Source organism: Glandiceps talaboti, chromosome 12, assembly GCF_964340395.1.
Source record: "Glandiceps talaboti chromosome 12, keGlaTala1.1, whole genome shotgun sequence".
Taxonomy (NCBI): Eukaryota; Metazoa; Hemichordata; class Enteropneusta; family Spengelidae; genus Glandiceps; species Glandiceps talaboti.
Window position 1 is genome coordinate 15392598 of NC_135560.1, and position 20000 is coordinate 15412597.

A 20000-nucleotide genomic window follows, 5' to 3' on the forward strand; every position below is an offset into this window, starting at 1 on the left:
TAGCTCAAAACAACGCCGCCGATATACTGAAGGTACAATCAGAACATGGAAAGACTACATTTGCAAAGTGTGTGTGTTGTTTAAAAAACGCTCTAGTAGTAAATTTTCTTAGCTTCTTTGCTAAAATAGATCAGAAGGTGTTATACATCAAAAGATTGTAAGGTCGATGGGTTGCTGGTAATACTGTTACTAATTGAAATCTCTATATGAACAAACTATAATGAATGAACCAAAGATAGTAAAAAGTTTATGCTTGTGGTCATCCTTATGCTACCCCGTCATCACACTATTAAGCTACCGGTCACTCTTAACTTAAATAACTCAAAGGAAACAGACACGTTCATGTATATATTTTTGACCGGAGTGCCTTGAAGTCGACAAACAGAAAGTCAGCCAGCCAGCCAGCCAGCCAGCCAGACAGACAGACAGACAGACAGACAGACAGACAGACAGACAGACAAACAGACAGACAGGCAGACAGACGGGCAGACACACACACACGCATACACACACGCATGCACACAGGCCGGCAGGAAGCAGACAGACATCCATGCATGCGTGCGTACGTACGTACGTACGTACGTACGTACATACATACATACATACATACATACATACATACATACATACATACATACATACATACATACATACATACATACATACATGTTCACAGACTGGCTGACTGGCAGACTGACAATTGGACATTCATGAAGTGTATGTCATTGTTGATAACGAACCAAGGTGAAGTTGTTACATATACTGGAAGCTGTGGGTATTGTAGAACGACTTAAATTTTACATAATGTGCTGTCATACAATAGTTAGTTTATTTCCAGATCCTTTAAGCCAAAGTATGCAACGTACTATATAGCGTACATGATGTAAATATGTAGCACACATAGATGTGACGTCTCATTAGATCTGTTAGAGCTATTTGTCATGTCCTTCAATATGGTTCCTCTAGTGTCTGCACAGTGGGCGTGTGATATTCATACATTCGTAGACCCTTTCGTATAGGGGTATAGGGTGTATGTGGTTAAAATATACAATACAATACTATACAATTTCAGCATTTTCAGTGGATTCTTTAACGACTTTTATATTTTATGTTGGAAAACTACAACCAACTGAACATTAGCTATTCACCTTGCAGTGAAATTGATTGAACCAACAATATTTTTTTAAACGGATGGTCTTAATAAAAGGTCAAGAAAGTTTCAAATAATCTGACTAGCTTTCAACATTTTAACAAAGCCGCAGTACGTCTGTAAATATCTATAGTAATTGAAGTAATATCTCGCCTACCGTCGATACCATCCATACATGCTAACAATGCTACTTTAGATTTTTCATCAGCTAACCCAGAACCAATTCACTGAAATGATTTTGAAACGCTACATTCAGTGTCGTTAATATAATTACATTTTAAGTGATAATGTCATATTTCATAGTGTTGCCATATCTCTATCATTGACATGTCGTAAAGACGTGTTGCATATTATTCAATTGACTTAAAAATAATTGGGGTGAAATGAGATATATGACATAATAGTAAATTATATAGACATTAATTGTATCGCTGATTGTCTGCTTGGTAACATATACATTTATTACTGATCTTCTCTAGTTTCATTGCATGTATCGGGGAAGCCGTATACACACAAAAAAAATGGCATTACTTAATTTCAATCTTATACGACCTTTATACGAGCTACTGTTGTGTGTTATCGTAGGGATTTTAAATATTTTAAAACCGATGAAAATCTATATTGTTGGTATGTTATTGAAAATGTTCGAGTAACTACTACAAAATTATATTCATGGTTGGGAAGGAACCCGTCTGTATATGTGGTTGCTCTGTTGAACATAATTCCATTATGACATTATTTTGTTTTTGTTTTTGGGATTATAAATGGAATTTCAGAAGTATTTAAAATTTAATGTAGTAATGTATTACAGTGTCCGATTTTAATTCATATTTTGTCGTTGCCTTTTGCTAGTATATTTGAATATTCCAAGAACAAAACATAGGTCGGGCCAATTCAGCATAAAATATGCAGGTGCGAAACTATGGAATAAAATACCAGTGCATATTAGGACTCCCGCAATGCAGGTCAGAGTTTAAGCGGGAATTTAAAAAATGTCTACAGTCTGGTTGTTTCGGAATCTAGAGCTCATGTTTAATTTATTTTGTAATTTCAGTGTATTTCCATGTATCATCTACCACGTTAAATAGTCTTGATTGAAACAGGGCAAAATTAAATGATGAATGTCATATGTTGTGTGAGGGGAGGACTCGATTAGTTGTGTAACAACTACTTCCACACCCTTTTCCCGAATAACACGTTTATGTATATACATAAGGATATTTAGTTCTGTTCTGTATCACATTTTTACGTGGGAATAAATTATTATTATTATTATTATTATTATTATTATTATTATTATTATTATTATTATTATTATTATTATTAATATATGAGATTTCTAAGTGCATAAATTCGCTTTCCTGCTTTTGGAGAAGCTACATTTCCCATGCGTTTTAATGAAATGTTTCGTATGATAAACAGTAGTAGTTGATAATAGTTGTTACACACATGCTGCAAGCTGTGGGAATAATAATTGACTTTACATATTATGTGCTTTCATACATACGTTGAAAGACTACAGCCAGCTGTCGCTTTCAAGCAGAAATAAAAATGTATCGTCTAATTAAAATGTTCAAACAGCTTTCAAAAACTAGCTGTCAGCATTTTAACACATCCTCACATAACAGAGCTGTTCTTTCTTTGGGATATAAGTTATAACGAAATAATCTCTTGGACGGTGACGTAAAAGAGGACGTGGTTTACGACGATGTTCTACTAAAGCATCAGCACGTCAGTAAATTCAATTATATATATTATTATTGTAATTAAATTATCATCTAGTCAGCCGTCGCATTTGTGGGATGCTTTCAACGAAGTACAAATAGCTTTTAAATTATACACCACCCCAATGATCATCGTCCATCGCTACGGGACTACCTTTCAGTATAAACTTGAAGCAAAACTGTTCTTACAAATTCAACCATGAACGTGTCTAAAATGTAGAAATAGCAGATCCGTACCACATGCGCTGAAGCATACATGAAATAACTAGCTCATATTAGACAGGTTATTGTTCGTTTGAGAATGTATATCTTAATTATGAAACTTAATATGCATTTCACATGTAGAAGTATTGCAGTAATGCATTCTGATAAGTGACAGAATTAGGAAAGACTGGGGATATTGGGGAGTGTCAAAATTCAACGATGATATATAATGAAGGAGTGCAAAAAAGTTCACCTTAGAAAGATGTCAAAATTAGAGATCCATTGATATCAGAGGTTTAGTTTCACATCGTCAGCGCTACAAGAGAGAATAATTAACACTTATTGCGCGGCCACAAAGACGTACTGCTATGCATAAACTATTTCCTAAGGCTAAATGTCGAGGGAGATAGTTGCTATAAAACAACACATGGGGTAATATGGCGTCTACTAGTACCTGAATAAAGCCAGGTAACAGGTGTTTATATAACATCACATTCTCAAGCAGATGATCTTTCTATAGAGCAAGGAAATCCCCGATGGTACATTTGGTAGTGCCCAAGTGAAAACAAAATAGAAATAGTGTCCGCTGTATGCAAATTTAGGTCAATGTTGGTCACTATGACACGTGACCATGTGACATTCTAAGCCAATCACTGAAGGTTATATGAAAACGATATGTTACATGTATAATAACAATTGCTTCGGAGCATTTCTCCCAAGGTGTTTACACTACACAAACCACTATATTTAGTTGATCTGATAGGCGTAAATGCCAGTTACACAGTTGTTCAGCTAGGTTTGGTTCACAATGCAACTAATCATGTGCCAATCAGTTATTATGTCAAGGTAGCTGGATTATTGACTATGGTGTAATTTCATGTTTAATACTGAACTCTCCTTTATCTTGAATACAGTTGTCTTTCAAAAATCATTGTTACCATCTGTACATGCTAAAAATTCTGCTTTAAATTTTTCATCAGCTAACCGAGAACAATGCAATTCTTCAAAATGATTACTTTGACGCCATATTTAGTTCATTATTATTATTACATTGCTTTACGTGGTGTCATATTCATTTGATTGTCCATACTCTATCATTTACAAGTCATAAAGACATTTTTGATGTTATATCTAATTAACCATAATTGGGGTAAAATGAGGTAGATGATATAATAGTAAAGTAAATTATAAAGACATTAACTGTATCGGTGATTTTCCCGTTGGTAAGAAATACATTTATTACTCCTCTTCTCTAGTTTCATGGTATGTATAAATTACTACTAAAATAGATTAATAGGAGAAGCCGTATACGGAAGAAATTATCATTCTTTTAATTTAATTTTATAAGAACTACTGTGTGTAATCTTAAGGATTTTAAACATACAGAAATCGAACTCGTTCTTATTACATGTTTGCTCTTTTGGAAACTATTTGTGGAACATTGTTTTTAAAAAATGAGAGTCCGCAGTATTTTAGTAGTAATGTATAATGTATTATGGTGCCCAATTTTAATGCATGTTTTCGTTGCCTTTTGTATGTATATCAGTGTTTTAGTCTTCAGTTACTGTATAATTTTCCCCTCTTTTGAAGCTACATTTCTGATGCGGACAATACAATGTATCGAATTGAATTTTAAGAGATATTTTTATTGGTCCGATCACATTAGGTTTGTACACGTATTTTAACTACCAGGGATGCAGGAATGCAAGCAACAAGACGTATTATTAGCAGTTTTTCTAGTGTTACACTGAATTAGCTTATTACAGGATAGTGTGAATGTCACCATTACTGTGTTTGCACTATGTTGTTCTAGTTTTAAAATGTATTCAATAACGAATCACTTGTGAATTGTAGTATAAAGAAATTTGATGTGCAGCAGAGAAAGTTTTAACCTTGATAACAAAAATAACGGAAAATATCATTTTTCCCTTGTGACCATGGTGAGTGATCAAATGTAATATAAGCAGCACGTCAATGTATATCATACGCAGTCCATAGAGTACATCAGAGCAAACCTTGCAAGAATTGATATTGGCAGAATTATGACAGTAATCACACATAATCCTTTGAAAGCGTATCGCGTCAAAGATATATCAATTTCTGCTAGTTTTCTTTTCTTCTTATATTTCGGTTCATCAAAAAAAACATTGTTCTAGTCATCAGTAGTTTAATGAAAAGATGTTAGGTCGTTTCACTGAATTGGTTGTTTAAACAACACATGGCGTATTCACTTTTGTAGAAATGTCATCATTGTTATGTATTTATTATTTATTTATTTATTTTATTTATTTATATATTTAGTTATGTACTTACTTACTCATGAACCAACAGTTTGCCCCATTATAGTTCATTGAAAAAAATAATATTAATAAATAATAAATATATAAATCTAATATTTACATTATAAATTAAAGACATAGACAATTACATAGACAAATACAGAGGAAAAGTATAGCTAAAATGAATTAAAATATGTAGTTACACAAAGTGTTTCTGAAATTATTGAAATCACCTAAAATATTAAAATTAACTTTCTGAAACAACACAGTATATAATCCTTATCTAATATTTATTAAACATACAACTTTTCTTTTTCTAGGATTATGGTCTTACAATCCTGCTAAGACAGTCTTGGCGTGATCCTAGGTTGGCATACGATGCTAATAAAAGACACATTCCACCAACTGGGGACATCCTGCAACTGGTCTGGGTACCCGACCTCTTCTTTACAAACGAAAAGAAATCTCATTTCCATGATGTTACTCGAGAGAACATATTGGTACGCATATCACCAGCAGGAATTGTTTTGTACAGTGCGAGGTTAGTTTTGATTTTCTTTGTATTTTAATTTCTATTGTAAAAATTCATATTATACTGTATACATGCATTTTTTTAACTTTTACCATTTATACATGTTGAAATGTCCGCTGTTGCTTCAGAAAATTATCTTGTCAAATGGAGTGATGTACTACATACATTTTGAAGCTTGTTCTCTGTTCTATTTTCAATAAAATAATATAATATTGAAAAAGACGACCAATAAAAAGTGAAGATCCAAATCACGATTGATTCGGACAATCTTGCATAAAGCATTGCTGTACACAATTAACTTGAATGCATGCATCCATCAGACTTTGAAGCTTTGAAAAGATACAGAGGTGACCTTTCAGGTCTTATCTTCACATACGTTATGCCGTTTGAGTATTCATTATCGTGGATAAATTCATACCCGTCTCAGATATTCAGGAAAGCTTTATACTTTAACTATTTCTTGTTATTGCAAACGACGTTTTTGGTAGCATAGCGCTACCAAAAGGTTTTGTCTGATATGGAGCTGATTTTTTCTCCACATGTTGTAAAAAAAACCGATATTGTCAAAACTATGATAAGGCCTCATACAAATCACAAGAACAACTTTACCTTAATCACGCTGGTGACAAATCATTGAGATCCTTAAATGTAAAAGTACTATGTAAATGATTAATAAAACATGCTTAAGACGATGCATCACTTCTAAAGCCAAGCATTCGATGATTTCCCAGAAAGCCGAGATAAGTTCAATGCCGTAATTTACGTGTACACCATGGGAATTCAACAAAGCAACGAATCTTTGCAATTAATCATTTTAATGGGTTGCATTTTCATTATCTCGATGTCTACTTTGTAGATAACATCCCTTAAGAATAGCGCAACAAGTCTAATAACAAAGGAAATATTTTATCTTTCTTTTTCATTTTGCCCGGATCAGAAAACCATGTAAAGTCTGATAAATGTAAACAGTGTGACGTTCGGACATTCATTGGTATATTTTCAACAATTGTGTGGTCTCTATGTATATAATAAAGCACATTACGTCAACCATACCATTCATCGTACAGTACCGTTTGATCTGAAAATAAAAGGAATCGATGGGTGTTCTTGTAACGGCAACTCGTAAAATTTGATAGATTACAGTCCTCACAATTGCTGTTAAATCCGTAAAAGTTTAATGCTATTTCTTCAACAAATGTGTAGGCGCCATGTATATAAAACAAAGTCATGCCACATCATGTATCATGCAGTACCATTCATTGTGCAAATGCCTTTAGATATTCTTCTCTCTAATGTTAACAACGCGTAAATTTTCATGAACTACAGTCTAAATAATTGCTATTTAAGCCCTGAATATTTAATGTGATTTGTTTCATTACTAGCGACTAACTATTAGAATATTGGATCGAGCACACACAGGTAACAATTACTTGTTATGTTTGTACATATGGTCTATCTCGGTTCTGATCTTAATCATATCATACCAACTGCTATAATACTTCGATATCATAGCTATGTATGAAGGTCTGGCCATTGATTGATCATCGACAAAATAATCGATCAATCCAAAATACATTCACAATACAGTCTGTTGTAGGCAAATGTAGACCTCAGACTTTTGCGGTACGTTTGTTTAAGTTTTGCGACATGGAATATGATATCAGCATTTTCAAATATGTACTGAATGTCTTGTATTGACATAACACCAATAAGTATTCATAAAACCAAATCTAAATTACATTCCTTCTTTAAACAATACAAAGAATGTTAATGAAATAAATGTTTTTATAATATTTATATGAAATGAACGTCAAAGTATGCCATAACTATAGTATCATGCTCATATTCCAGACATGTAGTATATACGGTATATCGTTTCGAATTATAAACTAGTATTTTATGCTGACATTAACATCTCGTTTAACACTTGGATAGAAGCCACTTTAAATGAGAAATTCATTATATACGCGTGAGAACATTCAGTGAGCATTATTGCTGTGCTATTTACTCTAACATTTAATGAACGTAAGTGGGTAGACGTTTACTTTTGTAAGAATACATACATACATACATACATACATACATACATACATACATACATACATACAGACACACACACCCACACACACATACACACACACACACACACACACACACATGCATTATAATCCCTGCATCTTTACAACTACTGAATGACAAGCACACTCTCAAATATTAAATTATCAGGCCACAGAATCGACTGCAAATATCCGAGTCCAGCATAATATTACCAGCTGCAAACTACGACCAGACCAGAGTGACTATAATAGAGTTTCAATCGGGCAGCATGATGTTCTTTAAATCTGAACATAATTCAACATCACTGTCGGATGAAATAAGAAAGATTCAAACACAAAACTGTTTATTTGTGTTCACAGTGTGATAGAATATAACATTGCATGTGCATGTGCCGTATTAGAACTTGTAGTTTGTTTGTGCAATTCGTAACAAAAACGATATATTAGATTTTTAAAAAAAAAACATTATGTCACCTAGCTGAAAATCCCCAGTTTTTCTGGTTTGGTAGTAACTATCTGACAACATGACGAGCATTCATTACAGGATTTTCCTGTTAACCAATCAAGTGGGGTTTCTTATGGTTTCTTATCACTAAGTGGTGTTTGTTGCCAATAATTACAAATGTGATTATGCACTCTTACATGACACTTTGAGTCACCCGTTGTAAATGGTTCGGTCATTTCAACACTGAAACACATTCCCGAACGTTTGAGTTAATTTACAATAATTTTGCAAGCCAAAATCCCACCATCTTTTTTTAAACAAAGAACAGGTGGCGCCGGTATTTTATTGTACAGCTATTTATCTCTCTCCATGATCACTGTAATTCAAAAGTGTAGTTCACAGCGTAAGATTATTTTCAAGGAGTAAACCATATCAGGCAAAGCTAAGCCCAGTTATATCAGTTGTTATCAGTTTTATTGTCAATTATACAAGTCGCCTTTGTAGCACTTGCACGACTAATGGGGGAAAACCGTCATGTTAGTTATGTGCCCGTCAAACTTTTCTTATTCAGTCATCAAAATCATCGACCGTTGAATATTGCTTGAGGCAAAACTGAAACAGTACCACTTTAGGGCTGTCTAATAACATTAATGTCCTGCGCACGTAAAAGAAGAGGTCTTAACTGTTTGATAAAATTCGAATTGTAAATCGTATCTGTATTTGTTGAAGACTTTTGGCGCCTAAATAACAAACAACTTAGCATTGGTAAACAATATGGCTGCCAGCAAAACTAACCTAACCACATTATTTTACATTTATTTTTAGAGTTTGCCAACCATGTAAAAGCCATATGAATAGATATTGGCGCTTTCTTATAAAAAGGCCATTAAAAGAATTCCACACGCGTGTCACTGATCTGAGCTGTCACTTTTTGTTTCCTCTCCACACAATGTAGTACGATACACGGACTCCGCATTAAACCATTAGTAGACGAACTTAAGATCAATATGAATTGTTCGACTATAACATTCGTTGACAGACCATCTACATTTTTGACATAACAGTGACATTATCTAATTTAGTTACAAATAATGATTTTAAAGCAGTCCTCTTGCTTTTAATGTAAATATATACTCAAGTATTGCCCAACCGTTCACTTTACTTCAAACGTACTTGTCGACGTAATGGGATTATGGAGAAAAGATGTAATGGTCATATTGTAAAGAAAAGTTGCAAATGAAAGGTAACTCATAAGTGCAGACATTCTGGTTACATTAAACACACTTGCTTCGCTGTATCTTACATGCGCCAATGCCGACACTATTTACTTACAACGTTTTGGTCTCTTGGGGCATTCGGACCGATGGATATCAAACATACTTCTCTTTTCGTTTATTTAAGTAAAGGCTAATGCAAATGGGGAAATTGCAAAATGAAAGTATTATCTGATCAAAAAGCGATCACTTGTCAGCCTCTCTGTTTGCATGCGTTCTGTTGTGAGCAATCGTCATAGATCTCAAAATCTAGATCTATCAAAGAGCAAGGAACCCAGATAAGCAATGTATTGTGCACTAATAATCTATGCATATCTTGTATTTGTTTAAGTCGCCGAAGAAGGGTTTGCTATCTCTGTCACAGCCCAATATACCAACTAATCAAGGCTTTAGTCGGCGAAGCGTAACAAAATCTACATAAGCCTACTTTTGTCCAGCGGAGGGTTTACAGAAAAGTAGAACTTTTGCTTATTATCCCCATACATTGTTAACCCTTTTCAAGTATAATGACTAGCGGTGTATTGACAGATAGGAGAGTAAACAAATGAAATTCGAATCATTCAAAAATGTTTCGACAATAATATATTTTCGTATAGATATACATTCACCATGCGCGAAAGCATATTTATTTGTACGTTGGAGGGAAAGACACAGGGATGAACACGAGGTAATATCTAACTATTGAACTTTTACTCGTTATACATAAGCACTTCAGTACATGTTCTTGTTTAGATGGGCATGATTAATTTCGTAGAAATGTTCATTTAATATTCCATGCATTTTCATTCAAAGAGCACGTAATACAAGGCTGACATCGAACGATATTTATGTAATTGAACAGACAAAGTAATATTTAAAGAAGTATAAATATATTGTACGTGTCACTGCAAGATTTATAAACATGTCCCTCACTCAAGAGATCTCCCTTAGACGGCAAGATACTATTGATTACCACTGATGTTATTTGGATGTCATTGAAGGACATACTGGCTGTTATCTCACCGTGACCTTTGTCTGTTATCTCACCATGACCTCTGAAATGACCCATACTGATCAAAACATGATCTTATCTGATCATGTTCAACACACGGTGACAATGCACCCAGTGTTTGACCCTGTTTTTAGCCACTTCACAAGGCTTAGCTACGTTGCAACTTTTACCAATCCGACATTATCTGGAACGGTAGCTTAATTTAGCCATAATTATGTACACATCTGGTGCCAAGGTGTCGAGTGTATCTCTGCCTTGTCTTCTTGCAAACATACAGAGACATTAGGGTGTCAGCAGTTTGAACTGTTGGACTCATTGTACGAACAATTTTAGTTATGTCATTATTTAGATAGCCAATCTACATATACTAATGCAAGTATAGATGAATGATTGTCTTTATAAATATAAGGAATTTGGTGGTAAATAAGTCCTTGTTGACTTTATCCACGTAAAATGAATTATTAAAGCTGCATGTACGTGTTTTGAAACACTTTTGTTCGGTTTAATGACTTTCATTTCTCGTAATATTGTTATATTGTAATATATAGGACACAAGGAAACTAACTACTTGTGGCTAGATAAGAATAGAAAACAAATAGTATATGTACATAGCATTTTTTGCACCGCATCTGCAAGGCCATTCAGGCATCATGCATCACGTTCTCTTCAATCCTGCCATAAATACGTGAAAGTTTGACATTTGAATTAATGACGAAATCTGTAAATAGTACAATGTGGGATAAAAACTAAATTCTTTTAGTTTGGCGGTGTGGGATGAACCATTTTAGTTAACATCCTACAAAAACGATTTTACTTTTATTGGAACCTATATCTTATACCCCTCAATACAATTGTTTTTAACTGTCAAGTTGAGAAATAGAAGAATTTTCGCTATAATAGTATACGCATGGCACTAAAATGCATGAAAATGCCAATAAAAAGAACTATTTGTCTTCTTTGAACTCGAACTTTGTATTCATGGAACTACTATACATACTGTCTGAAACAATTATCGATTTTGGCCAATTAAGTTAGAAGAGGGTGGGGTGGGGTCTGAGGCCTAACTAAAAGAAAGATTTTTTATCCTACATTGAACTATTGATTTCATCCCTTACTACATTGCTATTTGATAACCGCCAAAAGCATTTGTGCATAAAATAGTCCCCATCGGTGCTTTACATGTACATGTATACTTGATGGAGAGGTGGAATTCTAATAGTGAATCACTTTGTTCATAAATGTATTGATTGTCAAACTTTTCGACATGCACAACATTTTAACGAGTAACTTTCGTAAGCAAATTTTACAATTTCATATTTTACAATTTCAATTATTCCGTACTAACTTGTATTTAATTTTCTTAAATCAATCAATATTGATGTCGTCTAAGACGAAACATTTTAGTGTTCATGAAACTATTTATAGACAATCACCTTCAGATATAAAACGTTTTATAATTTCAAAGTGTTCCTATGTGCCTTAAAACATACATCTGTTTCTGTGTTGATACTATGGTATGCGTACCATGTACATGTCATTCCATAACAATGATATAGTGCATTTGTAGTCAAGGAAGCTTCTCTGGACAGCTGTGAGCTGTCACTTCGTTTGAGTTTGTTAATTTACCGGATAAAAACACCGGACAATGTTTCGGATTCAAGTAGCTAGTGAGTGATCATCTGTCAAACATTGAAAAACTGTCGTATAATAATGCTTTAACCGGATACCTTATAGCATTACAGCTGTGTGCTACCTCTGTATTAATGTATCAGTATGTACAGTACAGTATGGTACGTAATTTTCCATTTCAAAGAAAGGTTGTGAATATTACTCATGTCATTTAAGTTGATAAGATACTGCTGAAATTGGGTCCTCAGTCAGAGATACTCATCAGAGACATAGCCAAATTCCACTTTAATATGCTGGATAGCACTAAATTTCTGTGTTTGTTGCCACCAATGGCAAACCGTTCGAAAAATCTCAACGCTTGGTGTCTTTAAACAGCTGCATTACAACTTTTTAAACTTACAAGAATTATTTTATTGTACAGAAAAAAACTAACAGTTCACATCCCAATTTCTTCCAAAAACTGCCACTCGATCACGTGACTTAAAAAGTGCATGACATCATGAATAATAATGAGCTCATTATAACACTATAAGCTTGGCTAACATCGCGTTATAATGAGCTCATTATAACGCTATAAGCTTGGCTAACATCGCGACTGTATTAAAACAGGTGGCATACAATGTCTGTCTCTATCTAGGAATCAGCTGTGTACCTTAGTACAGAAACTACAAGACATAAAGACGTAATTATCTAACCACATTTCATCATGTAGGATAATTTTTAGTATGAATTAGTAATCATGCATTGCAAAGTAGTATATATTATTTAAGTGTGGTAGATTTCATATAGTGACAGACGATAACTACTACAATAACAGAAGGAATAAGACCACTGTTGACTCATGCAATACTCAACATCAAACCATGAATTAGAGAGATGATATTAGTCAGATCTTTAAAAGTTCATTATATTTTAAATGTGTGCATGTCACATTTGGTTTCGATGTTAATTAGAGTCACATTTCAGCCATATTTGTTGTTAATCTGAGCATCCACTTTTTTGTTCAAAGGACATGGTGTTTTGTGTTGATTGTTTTCCTAATTTTACCCTGGCCAAGTGCATATCTCTCTACTCGTCATATGCCTCTCAGCTCTTTACACATGAGTTATTCTTGTTTTCTGTTTTTCTGAAAGAAGATTAAAACAAACTATCAACAACTACATCCCATGTTGTCAATCAAACACTCAAATATGTCTCTGGAATAACACAATACGAAATATGTTATCATCGTACATGTTTGATAGATATTTCGGTCTGGCTTTTTTTAAAATCCGTATCAAGGACAGATCTAAAAAATGAGTAGCGAATGCACGTCATATGAGGGGTATGGAAAGTTAATAAGATGGTGTTTCAAATGTCATAATGCATTAGCTTGAGTTCCTTCCACTGGGAGTAAAGAAAATTAGAAATGCTCTGTCTTGAGTATGAACGCTTTATCTTCGATCAAAACATCGCATTGTGTAATCCAAGTGCTTTCTCTTAATTAGCATGTTAGGGAAGATTTGCATATTTGACTACAATATCGATCATAAGTGCTACCATACTATGAAGTTATAATTGTTATAAAACCTCTAGGTATTGCTGCATATCATATTTAAATTCGTCTCTGTAATAGCTTCGTCAGAAGGAAACGCGACAAGACTTAAACATTACGTTTTTCATATGTGAAGGGATTAGTGCTTATTTTGAGAAAATTGCCAAGCACATAATTTCAACTCGAGGCCCTTATGACAGTAAATCAAACTTAAATAAGTTTTTTCCTTAATATCTTTACCGGGGACAATTTTTTTAGAGAGATCATAGCCGAAAAAGCAAACTATCGGAAAATGTCATCGTAACTTATGAGGAATAATTATGTCATTTTTAGAAAATGACAAAACAGTCACTAGGCCCTTTTGACACTCAGACAGCGTGATTCATATGTTTGCCTATTTATCTTTCAGAATAAGTTTTGGCTTTTTCTGAAATCAGAAACCACATTTTATTCGATAGAAATTAAAATTGTTAACATTGAACAATCACAAAAAAGTGGCATTAGGTCATTTTGGCCTTAACCCTTTCATAAAAATGTAGAAATGAAATTGGTTAAACTTATTATTTGGATCATACTTTACGCAACACATGGCTTGCACGGATAGAAGAAGTCTTAGGCCACATCCATATCTAGACAAGTTAATTTTTCAAAGGGTTTATTAGATTTCCTTGGCGCCAATGCGAAATGATATATTCTCAAATTTGTTCTGTAATTCCATCACCCGTAAACAAGAGAGTACCTAATGGCAAGTACTTTTGCATTGTTATCAATATGAACATCATATTTCATTTCAATTAGAGAGTAAATTGGCGCTGGTCAGTGATCGTTCATAGTCTTGATACAGTAAATGTGTTATCCCCTGGGTACCATAAACGACAATCTTTGGCATGTAGTCTGACAAATAGTGTGTACTGTCTCTATGTGGGTTGAATACACAGCTCACATGACTCGAATACCACAAGCCTGAGTCTGCGTTAGATTACAATTAAGAGCCTCTGTATGCATCTTCTATCAATGTTGTAAGTAACGTTAAATTGGAACAAAACAGCAGCTTCATCATCATCATCATCATCATCATCAACAACAACAACAACAACGACGACGACGACGACGACGACGACGACAACGACATAAACAGCAGTATATTATAATTTAATTCTTACTTCGCACATACAACAGGTGTCTTTCTTCATGTCAGTTATACGCTTTGAACTACAGCATATTATCAATGTAAATGAAATTTAAGCCAGTTACTTCTTTGTCTGTATCTATGTAAAGCTTACTAAAATTATGTTATACTCTGTCCAGCAAATACCTTCCCGACATTGCTAAACCGTATTGTATGGCTTTGCAAAATGTGAATTGAATTTCATACGACTTATCTTCTTTCAAGTCAACAATTGAGGTGAGATTTGCACATAATCCATTAACAACGTAGAAATGTTAGCAAGATTATCGTTGCACTAGACGATGAAAAGCAATGTTAGATTTTTGTTCAGATAGACAACCGTGGACGTTGTGTGTTTTAATTCAAAAGCCTCCCATTATTTTGGTTTAACACTTGAAGTCAGACTGCACCTTTTTTCAGAAACCTCGCGATGTTAAGTTGTCATAGCTCTTGCTCCTGTCTGGATATATGTTCGAAGTTGTTTTTGATATCTCTTTACCTGTAAGAGACATATGGTGAGCATGATAATACACGAACTATAGTTCTCATCTGACGTCAAAACGTGGGCACTTTACAAAGCGCTATATGACTGTAATGCACTACGTGACTTTAAGTTCTAGGCACGAACCTCTGACAATATCTAGAACATCTATTCACGGCCGGAAAAAAATCATAAATTGTAAATATAAATGTATTTTCTGGTCAGAGGAACTATAAATTTCCATTTCATTTACACTAAGACGTAGCCATTGCATAAATGAACGTCATAGATGTACAAATCATAAACTTTAGCAATTAATATTTAACACAACACCCACCCCCACCCTCACAAATTGGCAGCTTGATAGTAATGTAATATACAAGACTATAGTTAATGTGTATAGATAACATACAATAATGGTACCATGTAATGTATCTTACTTTTGAGAAGTTAGTTGTTTATTTGTTACTAAATCTATTATTCATGCATTCATTCCGATGGAGTCAAAAGTCAGCCTGGCAACAGTTACATGGAATAGATAATATCTTGTTTTTGTTTTCATAAAGTATGTTATGTAGCGACGTCCGGTGTCAGGTTATATATAGAATTCTAATGAGCTCATTAACAATATATATGTCCTTGGCAATTTTGTTTGAAATTTACACCGTCTTTATGACGTGCTTAACATTATATTTTGGAAACAATGTAAAATGACTGCTAATTACTTTTCTGATTTGCTTACATTTTTTCGGCCACTTTTCATTCAGGTATATCTCTAGTAAAACAAGAACCAAGCCAATATCATGATGCTGGATAGAAAGTAATTTGTAGTTATTCAGTTAGAGTCATTACCCTTAATGAACCGTCATATATGAAACCCGGGGGGACACATCACTCACTTCGAAAGTCAATTACGCAATATCTGACTTAATGAAAACTGTTTTCATACTAATACAGCATTCACGATCAAGCGCAGTTGAATAAAAGCAATACGTGCAACCAAGTAATCATATTCATATTACTCCAATCCTTTGATATCTGAAAGATAGTATGCATTAATGGCGAAATGATCTATTGAGGCCTGTACTGAATACCATGAAACAATCTACGGGCCTGTCCGACATCACAATTATAATTAGACGGTGCAACGTGCAAGTATTTAATCAATCATAAAGCTGGGATAAACCTGGTTCATTAGAGTTCTATTTAGTAGACTAGTAGTAATTAGCATTAATCAGATGATAGTCTTGCATATCAATCTTCCGCGCGTTTCATTTTTATCTTGCCGACGTTTTATATTTCTTTCTTTTTCATTCACGCTTTTGTCTTTCTTATAATATAACCATATGTTTCTTCTTTGATCAGGTTGTCCTTGACAGTATCTTGCCATATGATGCTGAGTCGGTTTCCAATGGACGAACAGCACTGCAAGCTGAAAATGGAGAGTTGTGAGTACTAAGCTTCAAAGACAAGTCACTGTATTACAAATACGTTACCCTAGTAACAAGTTATTGTTATTGAGTTTACATTACACAAATTGACAGTCGTAAAATCCACCTTGTAAATCAATACATGTCAAGTATTAGCTCATTCTATAACTCGTTAAAGTCTGTATACTTATATTGCAAGTGCTATCTTCGAATCCAAACGTTTTCGTAATAGAGCGACAGCCTTAATTTTTTTCACCGTCCGGCTGTAAAGAGGTGCTCGTTACATACTAATTGACCTTTCAGTGAGCTCCTTTTGTGAATACACCATACCATACAAACAAATCGACACTCAACTCTGGAATTCGCCACTTTCAATTAATACTGTGATATAGTAAAGATTCAATAAAATGATGTGTAGTGTCATGCCATCTAATCTTAACTTATCAAATACAAGACATCGCAGTACCGCACAGCAAAGATAGCACAATCAAAACATAGCATATAACAACACAACACAGTACACATCATTGCACAACAGAACACAATAACACAATATACAACACTTTGGTGGTAGTAAATTACTTGTTTTCCGAATTAAGCGAGCATTCATTAATAAAATATATATAAAATCAAATTAATTGATAAATAACAGAAAACGATGGTAAAGTGTCCGTTCCATACCAGTCATTTGGTACAGATATTCTTAAAATCCGTTTGTTTTGTCTGAGATTCGTACATAGTCGAACTCGCAAGTATTTGTTGTTATTGATATATGGGTGTCATTGACTTCATCATGAACTCCTGAGAGATGACTAGTAACACCAGCTTTAGAAGTAATCAATTCAAACAAGGTTAGAAGCAGTGACAAAATTGATTTGTGTCTTTCAGTTAGATAGCTATGAAAATCATTATAATGATGCATTGGGACTAATCAGTCTAATGTGCAAGCACCAGACATCTGTTAACGTTTTACTTGTAGAGAGGCAATTGTATACGTACTGATGACCAAGGAACATTGTAGCAGACAATCAAGAACTATTATGAATTCACATCATTTGAAAGCATGTGATATTGTACACTATTGTCTGGCCATGAGGGCACTATAAGATGTACCCTGCCCCAAGGTTATTATGTAGTCAATTTGTATTACTGCTGTTTGATAGCACGATACATATGATGGATAATACAAGATGTCGTGTAGTGTACGAATATGATAATGGCCAGACAATACTATTGAGATGTCTACCGTCTAGCTTATTTGCCAACTCAAAGCCGCCTTCGACAGACTCCTAAATTTGCTCTATTTTCCGAAAACGTAATTCAGGATTCCTGTACTTGTATACAACTGGATATAATGGCACTATCAGAAGCCTATCAACCCGAGACATTAAAATACTTAACAGCATAGGGGGTTAATATGACGTTTACTAATACCCGAATAAAGCAATGTGTTATATAACACATCAGATTCTCAGACACATACTCTTCCCGGAATTAAAGCAAATCATCGACATGTCTCTCGTGCAACAGTAACTGTAACAGTGCCCTAGGGAAAATAGAAAACAAATATTGCCGTGTGTATGCAAATTTGGGTCACTATGGATCACTAGAGCATACCACGTGACACAGTCTAAGTCAATCACTGAAGGCTGTATAAAAACAATGTTATAATAGAGAACGGTCAGTTCCAGCTGCATGCAAGTTTAGATTATTACGGAGAAACTAGTCGAGATGTGTGACATGATTTAAGCCAATCCTAAAAGATGAAAGAAACCAAAGGTGCTTTTTATCTGGGTTTTTTTCAATATACTGTTGCGTCAGTAAAATATACCACATGTTTCGAAATGTCATGACTTAAGCTGGAATTCCCGTTTCAAATTGTACCAATTTTTCTCTTTTTGAAAGCTTGTATACTCCATCTATCTATCTATCTATCTATCTATCTATCCATCTATCTATCTATATATCTATCTATATATATATATCTATATATATATATATATATATATATATATATATATATATATATATATATATATATATATATATATATGTGTGTGTGTGTGTGTGTGTGTGTGTGTGTGTGTGTGTGTGTGTCTTACTGGAGATAAGTGTTCGATGCAATATTAGTAGCAGAGCATTATGATATATTTATTTCAAAAGAATAAGGACGTTACAAGTCGTTACTCCCAGTTTCGCGCTCCATCAGCGATCACCACTCGCCAGTATCGCTTCCAATCCCAAAGTAAAATACTAATACGCGACGTTTCGGTGCGTCGAGCACATCTTCTTCAAGTTATGACAAACACATGATTAATAGCAAATGAACTATGCATGCCCGAACAAAAGGAATATATAGTCATGTGATCAAAGGGAAAAGTAGAATGAATTAAATTTTAAATAAAGAACATACTTTTAGTCAGTTTTGTATGCCAGATGGTTCAGTCAATTTGAGAAAACACTTTTGTGGATGACTGCATTCTGCAAACGTGGCACAGCTTTTAAAACGTTTACACTGCGTTGCAAAATTTTAACATGCCTTCTACATCCCAAAGCTTCGAAGCTCTCCATAGTCGATTGCACTCAGCATATCACCTGAATGAATATATTGCTTTGTTATAAACCTTGGACTTAAGACCACTATATCTCTATTGTGATTGGACGGCAATACACACAGGGGTATACAGGGGGAATCGTAAGGAAATGTAACCTACCATACACTGCATTGTTATGGAGGACTTAGGACCAGTTTTCTATTCCCCACGAAATATGTGACTTGTGACTTCTAAGTTGTGTGCCAACTGTTTCAGCATGCCTAAAGAATGCTTATATATATATTATTTATATATATATATATATATATATATATATATATATATATATATATATATATATATATATATATATATATATATATATATATATATATATATATATATATATATATATATATATATATATATATATATATATAGTTTTGGTAGTACTGGAACTCTTTCTTGGTTGTAACTCGGAGTTTCAGGCATTGCGCGATCATCAGACAACTGCTGGTTTCTACTCTCTGGGTGTGTGTTTATATAGAGTGCAGACATTAGAAATATC

General features: G+C 34.0%; 1 protein-coding gene across 1 annotated transcript in view; it reads left to right on the forward strand.

Annotated features, from left to right (window-relative positions):
• The window catches only part of LOC144442985 (glycine receptor subunit alpha-2-like), a 62268-nt gene that overhangs the window by 25146 nt on the left and 17122 nt on the right, over window positions 1-20000 (forward strand). Inside the window, exons 3-4 of the mRNA XM_078132359.1 lie at window positions 5678-5898; window positions 16834-16916. Of these exons, the coding sequence (XP_077988485.1) occupies window positions 5678-5898; window positions 16834-16916 (304 nt within the window). The remainder of the gene's footprint in view (window positions 1-5677; window positions 5899-16833; window positions 16917-20000) is intronic.